The 18,210-nt window shown below is 42.4% G+C and overlaps 1 protein-coding gene across 3 annotated transcripts in view; it reads left to right on the plus strand.

Annotated features, from left to right (window-relative positions):
• Positions 1-18,210, plus strand: part of IQGAP2 (IQ motif containing GTPase activating protein 2) — a 298,032-nt gene that overhangs the window by 128,803 nt on the left and 151,019 nt on the right. For all 3 annotated transcript variants that reach the window (XM_045496003.1, XM_045496013.1, XM_045496004.1), the window contains one exon: positions 17,874-18,030. In XM_045496003.1, the coding sequence (XP_045351959.1) occupies positions 17,874-18,030 (157 nt within the window). The remainder of the gene's footprint in view (positions 1-17,873; positions 18,031-18,210) is intronic.

Here is an 18,210-nt window from a genome sequence, read left to right on the forward strand (position 1 = left end):
AAAACTCCACTTGCCTGTCACTTTTTCCCCATGGTGGGTGGGACAAGATTCCTTTTCATTTGTGTGGTGGACTTGTGTTGCCCTCCTCCTTTAAGGGTTTGCCACGGGAAAAAGTTCTCTTGATTTCTGATGTCTATTTTAATACAGAACAATGATGAAATTGTTAGACAAGTGAAGTGGTCCTTAATTATCTGTCTGGAAATTCTTGTGCATGTCAAAGGCTTTCTTAGATTTCACTGTATTTGGCAATTAAGGTGCCCAGTTCTGGAACATGCCATAGGGGCAGGTCCCACAGGCACCACTTTGTAGTGGGGCCAGACATTGCTGGCCTGCTGGCCCTGTCTCCCCACTCTCGATGACCATTCCACCCCAGGTAGCTGCTGTTGTGACTCAAGAGCTGGCACACAGTAAAGAAATGGAGTCCTATGAAAAGGACCCAAATTGAAAAACTTCTTAACATGGCTTCCTTAAGACACAAGGCTTCTGAAGCCCCCTGGGGCTCCTGCCATCAAATCACAGGGGCGTCTGTATTTCTCATTGCCAAGACATACAGACTCAAGGGTGGAGATATTTAACAGAGGACGCAGTCCCCAGCTGCCTTTGGTCCTGGGAAGATAATCTAGGTGGCTCTAATTAATAATTAACCTACATATAAAATCAAAGATCTACAGCTAGTATAGCAGCAAAATGCTGCCACCTGGTGAGCTGATTCTGGTTGAGCGTGGTAAAAAGGACCTGGGAGGAATGGTATCTAGCCAAGGGAAACCAAGGCGGGAGCTTAGAGAAGACTGGGTTGGATTCTTGCCGATTCTGGTATAATTGGAACATTTTACTTCTCAAGCCTGTTTTGTAATATTTCGTATGCCGGGTGGGTGGATTAAGTGCTTTGAAATATATCTGGTCATAAATGCTCATGGTGCAAAATTTAAAAGCTCAGAAAAGAGAGTACACAAGTGAGAATTACGTCTTCCTTTTACCCAGTTCCCCTCCACAGAGGTAGCCACTGTTGCTAGTTTGTTTTGTCATTTTTGATTAGTTACATATAGTCCTAATACCAGATGTATATAAATAAACTCTACATACGCTCACATCTTGCTCTAAAAGGGTTAGGCAATTGTGTAACAAAGTTGTGTACACAATTGGAAACGTGATTATGTATTTTTCAGTAATGATGATTTCCTGCAGTCTTCTAACCCTGTTGTAAACAGAAGGAAAACTAGAATGCGGGGCTGAATGGAATGGCCGTTAGGTAAAGCAACTAGTGTTTGGGACCATGGTACCTGTCTCAGAGAGGAAATGTTAGGGGCAGAGGTTCAGCTAGTCATGCTCCCCAGAGCGGCACACAGCCTCACAGGTCACATGATGGTGGCCACGTTTTTATGCTGGGCTCCCTTCAAGTTCTTTTTAGCCCTTGTCTCCTCCCTCCCACAGGCAACTATTGGGACATGTGTAAAATATGTCATTTAGAGCTGTGTATATTCTTGTATCGCATGTGGTGTGTAGGTATAGTTGACCCTTGAACAGCACAGAATTGAACTTAAAAATACAATAGACCCTTGAACAACAAGGGGTTATACGATAGAGGACTGTAAATGGACTTCCTCTTCCTTATGATTTTCTTAACATTTTTTCTCTGCCTTACTGTATTCTAAGAACATGATATATAACCTTATAACCTATATGACATATAGAATATGTGTTAATAGACTGTTATTGGTAAGGTTTCTAGTCGACAGTAGGCTATTAGTAGCTAAGTTTTTGGAAGTCAAAACTTACATGCAGATTTTCAATTGTGGTGGTGGGGGTCATTGCCCCTGACCCCCACGCTGTTCCAGGATCAACAGTATTTTTAATTTAGGCAAAGGTGAGGCCATCTTAGTTTTAGCTTTTAGTTATTTTTAGTTAGAGTCTTTTCCTACCAGGCTCTGAAAGCTCCATTCTTGGTGCTAGGTGTACATCTAGTTAGTTGCTCTCTACCCTTGTGTGGCAGAGCTGAGATTTTGGAAACAGTTGAAGTAATTGAGGTGACTTTTTACCCCAGTTTTTCTTTGACCTTAATTTTTATCATAAACACCTCAAAACAAATTTAAGAGACCTTACAATTCCACCAACCTAGCATATCAACTTTTCTAACTTTTTCATAGGAGGCTATACCTAGCATAGTTAAAACCAGAAAAACATAAGTTTGTGTTCTTGTTTTAGTCACTTTACTACATCATTATTCCTCCATTTTTCTAAGTTATCATCACAGATGTTAATGGCTGCCTCATATTTCATCTGTATTTATAATTTCGAAGTGTCTGCTGTGAAGCAACTTTTAAGTTATGTTTAATATCACTGTAATTAACATCCTTGCACACACACTTGGTCTTTTGTTTTTGTCATTTTTGTTCCATCATCTTGCCAGGATAGATGTGCAGTAGGGGATTATGGAGTCAAAGAGGAAAATTGTCCTGTGGTTTATGATGCAACTTGCCACATTTCTGCTTCTCGCTGTATTCCCAGAATGCGTGCAAGTGTCTGTCTTCCATTTAAAGCCCACTTCTTTTATTTTTAGTGGTATACTTAGAGCTGTTGCCATGGGAATTGATTTATCAGTGTCACGATGGTCAGCGGAGAAATAAGGAACCGCAGGCTCTCTGTTGAGAAGGAGTTCTGGAGAGCACCATCTGCTACCTGTGTCGCGCGTCCTTTCCCTGCCTCCAACCCTCCTGCACGTACAGCACCGTGTTTGTCATGAGCCTTTCTGCTCTACAGCGTCTGGGTCACCAGCAGCCAGTGGGTGCACAGCCCTGCTCCAGTCTGGCTGGGGAGCATGTGAGCTGGGAGCCGTAAACACGGACGTGCGTATGACGAAGAATGGTGATGGGGATGCTTCTGTCTGCTCCTCACATATCCCAACTGAAGGGCTGTTAAAAAGTGACTGGCTGCTCATAAAGATGTGTATCCGCAAAGAGGGGGTGGCGTGGGAGTGGACCGTGGGAGGCATTTGCAAGAACATTTGTTGGATTCTTTTCATTCTCCTGTTAGTGACAATGATTGATGGCATCTAGTGAGTCCCCGTTTGTCACTTCCTTGGTACAGCTGGTAGTGGGAGTGGGGGAAATCAGTAATGACTGGGCAAAGGATGTAGCTGGAGGGGGTAGGGACTCTTGGTATGGTACTGAAATGACACGTCTTGCCCTTAAACTTCTCATTAGTATCTTCTCCGCTGTGCAGTACTACCTGCCAAGAGCTACTTTTTTTTTGGGTCTTTAAGACTCTAGAAGAATTGGTCTTCGAATCTTTGCCTGTTTTCCCGTCTCCAGGAGGGGGTTAACTTTGCACAGAAGGGCCAGTACTTGTAGTTTAAGGACGGAAGAGAAGAAAGAAAATCCACACTGGATGCAGTTTTGGACAGTAACGTTTCCGAAGGTTTGAAAGAGGGCCTGGCTTTAGCTGTGACATTTTCTTGGTGTTCTAGAATGTCTGTGTAACAATTCCATACCGAATATTTGGTTAGAAAGTAGAAAAGGGTTGTAAAAAGAGTCGAGGGAAGACAGCGGTGGTGGCAAATTAGCCAAGTTCAAAATGAGCTTATTAACCTTGCTGCTTTCGTTTTCCAGCTACTTTGAGGCAAAGAAATGTTAAAAAGTGCAAGAACAGTGATTATTTTGTGGTTAGGTCACATGCACAATGCAGGCAAACCCAGGAAGGAGAATCTGCTTCATCAAGCCTTCAGTTGTTAGGGCACAATTTATGCGGAAGCGTCAAATGAGTGTTGATTTGCCAGGAAACTGCTCCTGTCTAGTACTTGAAGTTCTTTGCTTTTTCTCTGCACCCCAGCTCATGGCTACCTTGCAAAATGGAAGGTGTTTTGCACTGAAAGAGAACCTTACAGCCTTATCTCACCCTGTAGCAAGTTCTCAGAAGCCAGGTGAACAGAGCCCAGTGTTTTAGTTCAGTTTTCTACGCACTTGGATTTGCTGGTTTTCCTGCAAGGTATCCTCTGCCCCTGCAGCCTCCCTCCAGAGGACTTTGAATCTTAGATGTACAGGCCAGTGTGGCCAGACTCCTTGCATGTATAGCAAAGACCCTCCTTGGAGAATATGTGGTATCTGATGACTCCTTTGGAATCTTACACTTGAAACTAATGCTCACCTGCCTATCTCCCTTTTCTTCTTTGGTGACCAGTTGTTTCTTGAACACCTGTTGCATGGCAGGCCCTTTCTTTCCCTAGGTGACTCCACATACGGTATTTGCTTTAATTCTCATGACATCTTTGTAAGGTCGCCGGCGTTGTGCCCAAATTTCTGAAAGGGCAAGTCTGGATCCAGGTTGATGGCTGCCTGCAAAGGTAACCACAGCTAATGAGTTGTAGAACCAAGCTCATAAGCCAGATTTGGGGGAACCCAAAGTCCAGTGATCCGCTGCACCCCACAGACACCTCAGAAAGTGAAAGCCTCTTCAGCCAGTCCCAAAGAATACGTTCTCTTCACCTTCTGTTAAAGCACAGGTATGCCTCGCTTTGGGAAAACAGTCTGTGAAGATCTGAACTGGCTTATTTGAGTTTTAGAGAAGGCTTCACTGTGAGTTTATGCTTCAGAAGTGATGATCCCTAGGAAGTTAGCATGAGCCCTGTTCACCCCATTCATCGTAAATGAGCTGTCAGAGCAGAGTCGAGTGTGGTGGGACCGATGAACTGCGGAGGCGATGTTGAGCTTGCATTGAAGCCTGTTTACTGGCTGTGGGACCGTGAGAAGTTCATACTTAACTCTGAGCCTCATTCCCTCTCTCCCAGAGGGAAATAATTAGCCATCTCATGAGGTTAGTGTGAGAATACATTCATATCAGTGCCGAGTACCTGCTCGGTGCTGAGCTCACCCATGTGCTGTAGTCGTTTGGGAACAGCATTATCGGTGTGCTGGGAGGCCCGTCAGAGGGGAAGCCTGCCTTCCATGCCTACGTGTAAACATTTGTATAGCCTCTACTAAATACCTCTTAAGTCTTTAGCTGGGGTAAGGCAGTAGTGTGTGTGTTTGGTGGAGCAGGTGGCTGGGATGGGCTGGGGTAACGAAGGGGAAGCCACAGACTGACAAGAGGAAAAGGCATGTTTGACCTGGTAAGAGGCGGGCATAATTGCTGCCCCATGAGTGTATGGATGGCAGGGGACAGCTAAACAAATAGAGCTGGAGGACAGATGAATTCGGTGGGTTATGTTGGCCGTTGTGCCGAGGGTGGGCCTGGGAGCTTGCAGGGAACAACGACAGCTACCAGAGCGACCACGGAAGGTGCCTACCGCCTGCAGGACGCTGGTGTCATGCTTTTCTTCTATTCGCTGACCGTTTTCGAGATCAGTATTACTGTTATCCCCATGTTGGAAATTAGGAAACTGAGACCCAGGTTAAGCAACTTAACCCAGCTACGGGACAGGTGAGCGGCAGAGTTTGGGTTCAGTCTCAGCATGGCTCTTGAGTTTGTGCTTTCCTGTCATGCTGTATGCCTTCTCCGACACGGGAGCTTGCACTGACGGTGCTTTAAGTAAGTGTCAGTCAAACAAATAAATATGAGGTAATCTGCCGGGTAGCAATAAATGCAGTGAAGAGAAATGGAATTGGGTAAGGGGTTGTAGGGGATAAATGGTGGAGGGGAGGGGTTGTAGGGGATAAATGTTGGGGGGGAGGGTTGGTTAGCTAGTGTCCTTGCTTGGGCTACCATAACAAAATACCTTAGAATGAGGGACTGAACACAAATTGATTTTCTCGAATTTCTGGAGGCCAGAAGTTCAAGGTCAGCTTGTCAGCATGTTTGGTTTCTCCTGAGGCATCTCTCTTTCGTTACAGATGACCGTCTTCTCACATTGTCTTCCTTCTGTGCGTACATTGCCCCGGGATGTATCTGTGCTCTTCCCTCATAGGGACACGAGTCATTCTGAATTAGGGCCCACCCTGATGGCCTCACTTTAACTTAATCTTCTCTTTCTCCAACTATAGTTGCATTATGAACCACTAAGGGTTAGGATATCAACATGGGACTTTGGAGGGGACACCCTTCTGTCCATAAGACTGCACCCTCTAGACCCCCAAATTCATAGTCTTCTGTAATACAAAATGCAGCAGCCCCAAAATCTTAACTCACTGGAGCACCAACTCTCACTCCAGATCTCACCTGAACACCTAAATCAAGTGTGGGTGAGACTAGAGGTAAGATTCATCCTGAGGCGAAAATTCCTTTACAGCCATGAACCTGTGAGACCAGGCAAGTTACATGTTTCCAAATTATAGTGGGGGACAGGCCCAGGTATTCCCATTCTGAAAGAGAGAAAGTAAAAAGAAGAAAGGGGCCACGGATCCCAAGCAAGTCAAAACCAAGCAGGGCAAGTTACATTAGATTTTAAGGCTCATGAGCCATCCTCTTGGCACTCTGTCCTGGCCATCAAGGAGGTGGCCCTGCCTTCCAGGCCCCCTGGGGCAGCAGCATGGCCCAGTAAAACCAAGGGGGAGACAGAGGCCGGACCTGGGGTAGGAAGGCAGCCTTGTCAGTGTCTGAATCACCTTCAGGCTCATTCTTCCCTTTTCTTGTTCACAGCCAGATAATTTTGCTTTCTGGGCCGTAGAATCCCAGAGGTCTGACAACCTTTTTCCTCTTTGCCTCGTAGAGACAAGACACTTGTCTGAGTCTAAGTGGGCAGTGTCTCTGCTGTTGTAGCCCCATCTCTACGCCTTCCTGACTGTGAGATGAATGAGAGGGACTCTCAGGCAGTGATTATCCAGCCACACCCCTTGTTCCTCCAGAACATGCTTTCTCATTTTTTTGCAATGTTGGTAGGCAGAGAATTTTCCAAATCTTCAAGTTCTGCCTTTTTGCATAACAATTTCTTCTTTCTCTATTTCCTCTCGTGTTAAGCAGTAAGGCTAATCCAAGCTGTGCTTCTGATTTTTTAATATTTCATTTATTATGTTTATGAATGATAATTCTTCCTTCACTTTCCAAGCCTTAAAACCAGATGGTTGATATGGTTAGAAGCACATGAAAAGATACCTGCACTCAATGGTTTCCTTCATAGGGAATTGTACTAGTTAGGTGTCTCAATCAATATGCTTGTTAAAAAAAAAAAAAAAAAAGCTTAGAGTGTTTTCTTTTAGTTTTCTCCTGCTTCTGTCCTCCATCGCGAACTAGATTAAAATCACAAACTGCCATTTTTCCCTGTACTCGTATTCCACCCGGCTTTTATCAGTATTTCAGTGTTTCTACCACAAGACTTGATGTTGGCTCAAGTGTTTGGTGTAATCAGCAAACCAGTTCTTGTCTTTATATATGCAGAAGAGACAGAAACTTGAGAATGCGCTGTATTTCATTATTTTCTATTTATGAAATAAGACATGCTTATGACAAAACAATGATACGTGAAAAGATAAAAAGTCCACCAGTTATGTAATTACACAAGGAAAACCACTGTTAATATTGGCTGTATGTTTTTTCTGGTCTGTGTGTATTTATTTATATATATATGTAATTTTAGAAATAGGATTATCAATTTTATAATTTTGCCTCCTGTCCTTTTCTCTGAAATTTACCACCAGTATTTTTCCATTATCTTACCTATTTTTGACAGAGAGTGTCTACGAGTAAGGGAGGCATAGAGGGGAAGAGAGAGAGAGGGGGAGAGGGAGAGAGAGAGAAAATCTTAAGGGGGCTCCGTGCTCAGCGCAGAGTCTGACGTGGGGCTCAGTCCCTCGACCCTTGGGACCATGACTTGAGCTGAAATGAAGAGTTGGACGTTTAACTGACTGAGCCACCCAGGCGCCCCAGTTTTCTTAGATATTTTTTGAAAGTATCTTTAGTGGCTATATAACACTGTAAACAATGGCCACAACATGATTTTATTAGACATGGAGGCTATTTTCAGTTTTGGTGTTGGACAAAAATCTTGGACCATAGCTGTGTTTATTAAACTATATTCACAAAGTAAAACATCTGGATTGTATTTTAAGTTTCTTCAGCTATTCTTTCAAGAGCCATACAGTGTGGTGGTGAATATACACGCTGCCGAGTGACCTTTGGATTCATATTTTGCTTTTCCCTCTTATATACAGTCTTCGACATGATGTTTCATCTTCCTTGGTATCTGACTCCTCATGTTTTTAAAGATGATAACCCACTGGATTATGGGAAGAGTAAATGAAACTTTATGAAGCACCATGCCCTGAACTTAACAGGTGTGCAATAATATTTACCATCCTATCAGCAGATTGCTCTTGAGAAAGTTTGTGCTAGTAGATTGTAACTGTTTGAACATACCGGGGAGGTTGCATATCTGAGAACCTGCAGGCACATGTATTAGACACCAGCAGAGGGCAGAAAACATTGGAAGATTCTAAGGAGGTGTGACCTGTGAACCCGCCTCATTCTCGCCCTGATCTCTGGATCCCAGAGGCTCCAAGGCTCCAAACACTTCTTCTCAAGTATATGTATTTGTTTAATTCCCACATTAAAACCAAGTTCATGTTTTGGGTTAAAAGATTTTTTTCTTATTTTATAGGCTCTTTGCTTTATGGGATGTCTACTTACCTAGAAATTTTAGCACATGTAAATGTCTTTTTTGTGTTCATGTATCTGTGTCTGTCACGCCAGTCATCTCTGAAGCATGTGGTACTACCAGTATAATACATCCAGGTAGGTGGTTAACTGGGCCAAGCCTAAATAGAAGCATAGTAAAGTCTGGTGCCTGGAGTAAGGATGAATTATCCATAGAGCATGTATCTGAGCAACTGTATTTTGTGAAAAAAATTTACGTAAGTTTTTTTTTTTTTTTTTTTTTTCAAAATCTTCAAATACTTACCCAACCTGTTAGAAATAGGCCTATGAGGTTTGCAGGCTTCCCTTATTTCCATCACTGCCCCAGGCCTGTATGTTTTTTTCTCTTTCTTCCTTAACCCACATCTAAGGGAAACATAGGGGGAAGGAGAGCACCATTAATACATTCGTTAAATACGCTTCTCTAAGAAATAACTCACCCACGAAGATTCTCTGAAAAAACTGGTTCAAGAGAAGAGAATCTTAGGTGTGACAGGTGCCAGCTCTCTCCTAGAAGCTGTACTGAGGCTGTTCAGCTGAATTCGCAAAACAACTTTGAACTCTTGGCATCCCAACATCAGTGATAATCTGAGACTCTGCTCTATAAACTGAGGGGCTTTGCCTGATCCTCTCCTTGGAACAGTAGCAGATTCTCAAAAGTATGAATTGGACTAAACCTCTCAAGGTTATGTGTGGTAAGGAAATGGACCATAGTCAAACTTGAGGACAGGCTAAGAATTGTGGTTAATGTTGGCTAGGTGCTTACTGAGTGCTGGGCACAGTGCCGAACGTTGTACACATATTCTCGTTAACTCCATACAGTAGCCCCTCCCCCCTAGGGGACAGACACTTTTAATTTTTTTTTTTTTTCAACGTTTATTTATTTTTGGGACAGAGAGAGACAGAGCATGAACGGGGGAGGGGCAGAGGGAGAGGGAGACACAGAATCGGAAACAGGCTCCAGGCTCTGAGCCATCAGCCCAGAGCCCGACGCGGGGCTCGAACTCACGGACCGCGAGATCGTGACCTGGCTGAAGTCGGACGCTTAACCGACTGCGCCACCCAGGCGCCCCCCAGACACTTTTAAGTCTCTTTGTTTTCCAGACAGCTCAGTGATGTTGTGCTGCAACTAGAATTTGCACCCAGAAAGTGTAACCCCCGATGCCACAGTTTTAGCAAATTGTACTGCATCTCTCACTTGCCTGCCATTTCTTTCATTACATGAAATGTTGCTAAGTGTTTGAGGGAAAAGAGATTTTGTGGCCCAAAACCGTGGGGAACATTAGGTTAAAGGAAATTAAACTTGGCTTCCTACTTCAGGAATTCTCTGAGCTTTTGGCATACTATTACTGCCACTTAGGAATCTTCCAGAGAGGATATAGAATGCAGCATTTTTAAAATTTAATTGCCCCCCGTCCCCGTTTCTCCCAGGACACTGGTAGTATCTCATGGAGCCAGCGTCCTGTGGAACACAGTTTGGCAAATGCTTGCCAGACTTAGTAGATTTTGCTGTATCCTCTCCTTCCTCAAGAGGAGAGTGAGACATACATCCAAGGACGTCTGCCCCATTCCTGCTAGATGTGGAGTCACCTACTGATTGTTCTCATGGTACTGTATGTCTGTGTTTTAAAGGAAACAATTCACGCATTTTTTTTTATATTCCCCATGTCATTTTCTTATAGTGAACTAAATAAGCATTGTATGAGCATAGGATGGAGCTCAGTTTTACAGTGTGTGATTTCCTACATCCCTGTTCACTTGTGCTAACAAGGCTGATAGAATTGGGGTCACCATTTTGCATCAGCTTCCAGCAAATGAGAAAGGTTGACCATGAAAGTTTAATCCAGTCCTCCTGACATCTGACTTCCCAATGGCACAAAAGGGACCACTTACACTAGATGTATTAAAATATCTGGTCTTTGCTTTTACTTTTTTTTTTAAATACCTCATAAGCTGATTTTCAAAACATTTAGGGAGATGAATTGACTTGTAATACTTGAAAGTTCCTACAACTAGACCCTGCCTTAAAATAAGGTTTGTGCAGGGAAAAAACACACAGTTTTTCTTTTGTGGCCAGCAATTGTCCTTTTGGGACGTTTCTTCCATACAGTGCTGGATGATAGAGACCAAAATTTATAGTTGGTGATTTCCTGAATAACAATTCAGATAGCAAATGCCTCGGTGAAACAACTTTCATATGTTCTGCAAGGCACGAGTTAGCACAGTAGGATGGACCATTTGTCTCATGGTTTCTATAAGGTTTTTTTTTTTTTTTTTTTTTTTTTTTTGGTCTCTTGCAAGACAAAATGGCGTTTGTTATTTTTCTTTTTGGCCTTAACCTAAAAAGAAAAAAAATTGAGAAGCTGCTCAAATGATAAAAAGGAAAATTCCTTTTCCTCTTACTTCTAATTTCTCTGTCCCTAGCGAGTGATCTGAACTTTCCCTACAGAGAGAAAAGAGAAGAATCACATGGATAGGAAAGTAGTGCCTTCGTCCTGAAAAGGAAGATGAAGTTCTAGAATGGCTCTTCAGATTCTCATAAGAAATAGCTTTGACTTTTGCTTTGAGAGGAGACGTTCACATACTGGTGTTGTGGCTCAATAGGAGTAATCAGTAGAAGGACCAGGGAAGAACAGTACAAGGGCAACAGGCCAACTCTGGTTTTCATTTGTGAGGGTTTTTAGGTTGATTTTAAAGACAGGCTCCAGGCTCTTGACGACAGGAGGTCTTTGTAGCTTGATTTTATTGTGTGCATACTTCATGTCTTATCCATATGTAAACCATCCATACATAGATCATTAGAATAGAATCAGGAGTCTACAAATAACTTCTTACATTGACAGTCAATTGATTTTTAATAAGGATGCCAATTTAATGGGGGGAAAGCATAGTCTTTTTAACAAATGGTGCTGGGACGACTGTAAATCTACACGCAAAAGAATGAATTCTTTGAGAGGACCCTTACCTCTCAAAATTTACCAAAAAAAAAATAACTGAAAATGAATCAAAAGCCTAAACGTGAAAGTTAAAACTATAAAGCTCTTAGAAGAAGACATAGGTGTTTGTGACTTTCAGTTAGGCAATGGTTTCTTAGCTATGCCATCAAAAGTACAGGCAGCAGAAGAATGGATGAATGAGACTTCGTCAAAATTAAACACCTTTTTGTACTTCAAAAGACAACATCAAGAAAGTAAAAAGACAACATATACCCAAAATGAAGAGAGACACTCAAATCATTTATCTGATAAGGGACTTGTATATCATATGTAAAGAACTCTTGTAATTCCATTATGAAAAGATAACCCAGGTAAAACATGGGCAGTGGATTTGAATAGACATTACTCTAATGAAGATATACAGATGGGTGATAAGTATATAAGATTTTCAGTATCATTAGCCATCAGGGAAATGAAAAGAACCAGAATGAGGTGCCACTTTGCATCTACTAGGATGGCTATAATCAAAAAGACAGCTAAGTATTGGCAAGAATGTGGAGAAATTAGAATCTTAAACTACTGGTGGGAATATAAAATGTTGCTGCTGCTCTGGAGAACAATCTGGAAGTACCTCAAAAGACTAAACACAAAATTCCCTTAGGACCCAGAAGTTCCGCTTCTAGGTGTATAACCAAGAGAAACGAGAGCCTCTGTCCATGCAAAAACTTGTACATTAATGTTAGTGTACAGGTTAGTAGCAGTGTTCTTAATAGCCAAAAAGTGGGAAACACTCAGATGTCAATAAACTGATGTAATCTTAGATATAGCCATACTGCAGAATATTATTCACCCATAAAGAAGAATGCAGTATTAATACATCCTACACCATAGATGAACCTTGAAAACAGTATGCTCATGAAAGAAGTGAGTCACTAAAGGCCACATATTGTAGAATTGCATTTATATGAAATGTACACAATAGGCATATCAATAGAAGGTACATTAGCGGGTTGGGAGTAACAGGGTAAGTGGGGAGTGACTGTTGATGGTTGTCGAGTTTCTTTTTGGAGTGATGACAATGTTCCCAAATTGATAATGGTGATGATCTCACAACCCTGTAAGTTAAAAATCATTGCACTGCACATCTTAAATGGATGTGTGTATGGTGTATGGATTATTTCTCAGTAAAACGGCTAATAAAACAAAATCATATCATGTAATTATACTGTCATATTGAATTCCATTCTGATTTTAGGCTCATGGACTAAGACCATTCCAGTACATCCAGCTCCTGCTCACAGAGACACATTTCCTGAACATCAGGCCAATTGTCTCTACATTGTGCTTGTTGTAGGAAGTTTGATAACAACAGACCGTAAAAATCACACTTAGGATTTTTGTTGGTTTGGCTCAGTAACACTGGCTTCTTTAACAGATAAACCACTGAGTTGAGTTGACAATAGAAGTTCAGTTCTCGCTCCTGTAACACTCAGTAATGTAAGACAACAATGAGGGAGCACAGGCACTTCTTTACCGTAGTTATTTGGGAGCCAGGCTGAGGGAAGTTCTTTGACTTTGCTTTCATGAGTTGTGGTATCCTGCTCACAGACAGCAGAAGAGACAGTGGAACTTATCTATGGGAGACATTCCTGAGGCAAGCCTCGGGGCAATGCACATCATTTCCTCTCATATTCTGTGATCACAACCCAGCCACTTGACCCCAAACAGATAGTGTGGGACTGGGAAATGTGGACCCTGGTCAGCAATCACTCCTAGCTGTCTCCTTACTTCTGGAATGAACCATTGGGTATTGCTGTTCCAAGTTCTTTCCTTATACTTTTGAAAAGTAGATCAAAAGGATATTCAGCCCACATGACCATATGCTAGTTTAGAAGTTTGCATACTATAGTTTCTGCTTCGTTGTGAGGTATTTTAATACAGTCAGAACAAGGTTAACTAGCCAGTCTATCTGATTTTTTTGTCAGGGTTTGCCACCTGTCTCAGGAGAATAGTCTTGGTATCAGTCAATTTTTATTAATCGTACACCAATAATTGAGAGGAGTTTCCAAGTAGTATATTTTAGAAGACTTTGTGAGATCTTGTCTAGGCTTACGGGAGTTCTCTAGGAAGTAACTCCATTTGGAGAGGCACTCAGCTTCCCATACCCAATCCCTGCTTGAAACGGCAACCACGAGAGGCAGCCCGTGCCTTTTGCCATTCATCGTTTCAAGACAGGTGACCAAGAGGGAATCGTAAGAGGATGAATGAATCCCCAGGAAATTGACTCAACTCTGGCCTTACACTAAAGTGGCGGCAGCGTGTATGTCTCCAAACCATGGGAATCTTAGTGCTGCTCTGGAAATAGCCTGGGTGAGTCACGAGAAGTTGAAAGTTAGAATTAGAGGAGCAGAGGTCCTGGCAGCTTTTTGAGGTCTTTCACTTACCAGTTGTGTGGCATTGGGCTTTTCCGAGCCTCCGATTATCATCTAAAAATGGTGATCCTTGGGGTGCCTGGGTGGCTCAGTTGGTTAAGTCTCCAACTTCGGCTCAGGTCACGATCTCACAGTTCATTCGTTCGAGCCCCATATGGGCTCTCTGCTGACACCTTGGAACCTGGATCCTGCTTCGGATTCTGTGTGTGTCTCTCTCTCTCTGTCTGCCCCTCCCTCCCTCCCTCCCACTCTCAAAAATAGATAAACATTTAGAATGAATGAATGAATGAATAAATAAAAATGGTGATCCTAATAGCACCTCTTTATGAAGTGATCTTGAGGATTAAGTGATAATTCCCATGAGGTATTAAATACAGGTTCTAGCACAAAACAGTGTGTTAAATATGAGTTATCATTGATAATGGCATCATTTAACTTTCAAGGCAGCAAAAAGGAGATACCTCCGTTGATGCCTAATGCTTCAAAAATCTTTGGCAGTGTCCTAGGAGATTTTATGATGCAGCTGTGATGCTTGGAAAAGTTTTTCTGACGCATTCAGAATCTGTCGTTAAATCACAATTTGTCGGCTACCTACTATGTGTAAACACATTGCCAGGCACAAAGGGATTGTCTATAAACAGGAAGAAGAAATGGCTTTTATTTTGAGTAGTTCATAATGTGATAAGCATTAGCAGTGGCTGCGTTTTAAATAGGCTGTAGCTAACCCAACTTTTTGGTATCCTTAGTATTCGAAGCCAACTGCGCATATATTCGAGTGTAGATGGAAATAAGTGCGGGGGTGCCTGGGTGCCTCAGACACTTTAGCATCCAACTCTTGGTTTAGGCTCAGGTCAAGATCACATAGATCATGGAATTAAGCCCCACATTGGGCTCTGCACTGACCACATGGAGCCTGCTTGGGATTCTCTCTCTCCCTCTCTCCCTCCCTCCCTCTGCCCCTCCCCTGCTTATGCTCTTTCTCTCTTTCACGATAAATTTTTTTAAGTGTGATTATCTTTTTTTTTTAACAAGCACAAGTCTAAAATACCGTATTTCACTTTTTATTTTAGCTTCCTGCCCTTTGCTCCCTATTGTCAGTTTAACCCCTTCCACAACCAGTTTTAAGTTTACCTCTCCCCCACTCCTGACACATATACTCCAATCCTAGAATGGTGATAAAGCAATTATATATTGTGTGAAATGCAATTTCTTAAATTTTCAAGCTAATTATTCAAAAACAGATTGTGTTTTTATATGAATTAGCATAATACCTTGATTTGTAATTTATGTAGCTTAGAAAATTGGCCTCACAGGGGCACTTGTGATGAGCCCTGGGTGTTGTATGTAAGTGATGAATCACTGAATTCTACTTTGGAAACCAATGCTGCACTGTATGTTAACTAACTAAAATATAAATTAAAAAAAAGAAAGATTAGAAAATTGGCCTACTGTGATTTTTAATTTGGCCAGATTTTTATTTAAAAAGCAACATCATCTATTGCTTAATTTTTTAAAAATTTCTCAACCTTGTGGTACTCTTACCTCCGTGATTTGAAGCAAGGCTCACATATACCCCATATCCCTTATATCCCTCATATGTGATATGTGAAAGTCAAGGTCTTCATGTTGTTTTACCAGTTGCTTATTCTCTCACTTTCACAGTCTCCCTAGGATCTTAGGTTGTGAGAAGAACCTCATCATCCCATCCTTCTAATTCCCTATCCCTTTAGCAGAGGAGAAAGCAGGCCCCTAGAGCTTAGGGGACATACTTGGGGTCACACAGTGGACATGGGCTGTGTCCCCCATGCAGAGAGCTCTCTTCACACCAGGCTCTGCCTGGTAATATTTTCCTTTCCTTTGACCTCCTTCTCTAAACTGTCACCAAGTCCTGTTACTGCTTTCTCAAAATGTCTGCTGGCTCTTCCCCTCTAATCCAGTCCCTCAGTTCTTCCCAATGGGAAAGGCCTGACAGAGCGCTTTGTCTCCGGGCATCCATCATACAAGATGAATTTTCTCTAATTACCACTGTCAGCGTGTCACTCCTCAGCTGCGAAGCTGCCAGGAGCTCCCTGCTTCCTTTGGCCACAGATAACAACACTTCTCCTGTGTTAGATGCTCCAGAGCCTGGCTTGGTATATTCAGCTTCATTTCCTTTCTCTCCATGAGCCCCAGAAGCCCAAAGTCTTGTGTGGGTTTTCTCCATGACTCAGCCATGTTTCCTTTGTGCGTTTATCCTGTCTTGCTCCCCGGTTTCTAGCACTTCTCTGCCTTTCCAAATACTCCATTTTTCTAGGCCAAATCCAAGTCCCATCACCTTTTTAGCCCTCTCCCTGACTAGTCCAGTGATGAACTAATCACCCTCCTTTATTCCCAGCCTTAATTTTTTTTAAGTTTGTTTATTTTTAGAGAGAGAGAGAGGGACTGTGCACACGTGTGCAAACATAAGCATGTGCACTAGTGGGGGAGAGGCAGAGGGAGAGGGAGAGAGAGAATCTCGAGCAGACTCCATGCTGTCAGCACAGAGCTGGGGGAGGGGCTTGATCCCATGAACCATGAGATCATGACCTGAGCTGAAACCACGAGTCAGAGGCCTGACTGAGCCACCCAGGCACCCCTCCCAGCCTTAATCTTAAGCACTAGCATGTAGCATCAGGCATAATAAACTTTCTTATATGGTTCTGTGGTTTTTCCTTGGAATTGCATTGCCTTTTCAATTATACTCAATGCCCTTTAAAGGCATGTTTATGTTTATATTTGTTTATATTTTTATGTTGGTATTTTTCTCATATGTTCTATGTTTTACAGTGCTTAATAAGCGGTCAGTAAATGTCCATTGCTTATTAGGGGTTCTCGGAGCTTTTAAAAGATGTTGCCAACAAGCAGTTGAGATATTTTACAACATTCACTGCTTGGATCAGGATCATTGGTTAATATTGCAGAACAGTGTTCTCCTGTGCCAAATGTTGATAAGATCATCTGCGGATGTGTTAATGGTCTTTAGGCAGGGACTGGCCATATAGGTATGGTACTCATACTAATGGTTTGTTTGTGGATCGATGGCAAAGGTGGGGGCTCCTTTGCTGAACACCTGCACATCTACCTCTTGGATCTTATGGTAGGTTAATAGTTACTTGAGAACAGATAGGAATAGCATTATCTTTATAAGTCTGGCAAATTCTCAACACACCAGCCTGAAATGTGAGCTGGCCCAGCCTCCCCTCCCACTGTGTGTCCTTGAGCCTGTAATGACCTCGGTGCTCTCTTTTCTACAGTACTGGCACAATGTCCTAAGATTTAATCTGATCTTTTTCTGAGATATTTTTTTCGTAATTCAGTAAATACTGCATTTTCCTGCAAAAGTAAGAAAGTTGTAATTTCCTGGTATTGGAAAAAAGAACGTATATTATTTGAAGAAAACTTTTTGAATTTTTGATGCCCCTTTCCACACCTTCTTACCTTCTCTGGTAGTCATTTCTGGACAGAGACAAGCTGCAGATTTTACCAGACCTTGGGCTATGCTTTCCCCAAGGCATCAGCCCTACAAAAATCTCCTCCACTTTGGGTTCATAAACTTGGAATTACATTTTCTTTCATGTCAGCAGACAAATTCCACCCGTACAAAATGGTTTGGCCATTTTACTCTTTGCCACAGAAGAAAATTGGCAGAGACTCAGACAAAGGTAAAGCTGACAAGCCCTGGCATGGAACTGAGTTCGGTGGCTCTGGGCTTTGAGTCCCCCTTGTTCATACTGTATATTCTGAATCCTGGCCCTTCCAGAAAGTTCTCTCTTCCCATCCCAGACAGCTAAAGATGTTTCAGATCGTGCTCCCTTTTTTAATGTCTCCAGCAGACGTACCGAGATGCTGTGTCTCTTCATCTACACAGACTTACCCAACTGGAGTCACTTGAAGGTTTTGTTTTTTGTTTTGTTTTTTTTCATCCTTCTAGGTGGATGGAAGTCTGCTTAGTTGAAGAATTGCCACCAACCACTGAACTGGAAGAAGGGCTCCGGAATGGAGTTTACCTTGCAAAGTTAGCCAAGTTCTTTGCCCCAAAAATGGTATCAGAGAAAAAGATCTATGATGTGGAACAAACACGTTATAAGGTAACTGAGATCTAATTGGTTTTGGCTCCCATCTAAAAGTGAAAGTTCAGTATTTAATTTCCTTTCCCTGCGTTTACTCTGAGTGTTTGTACAAGGATTTTGTGGAATGGGGGGAGGGGATGTCCTTGGTGTTTGAAGCCTGTTAATAATGATTCCTGAGGTGGCAGCAGTTTTCAAAGC

This window comes from Leopardus geoffroyi, chromosome A1 (assembly GCF_018350155.1).
Source record: "Leopardus geoffroyi isolate Oge1 chromosome A1, O.geoffroyi_Oge1_pat1.0, whole genome shotgun sequence".
In the NCBI taxonomy this organism is placed as follows: Eukaryota; Metazoa; Chordata; class Mammalia; order Carnivora; family Felidae; genus Leopardus; species Leopardus geoffroyi.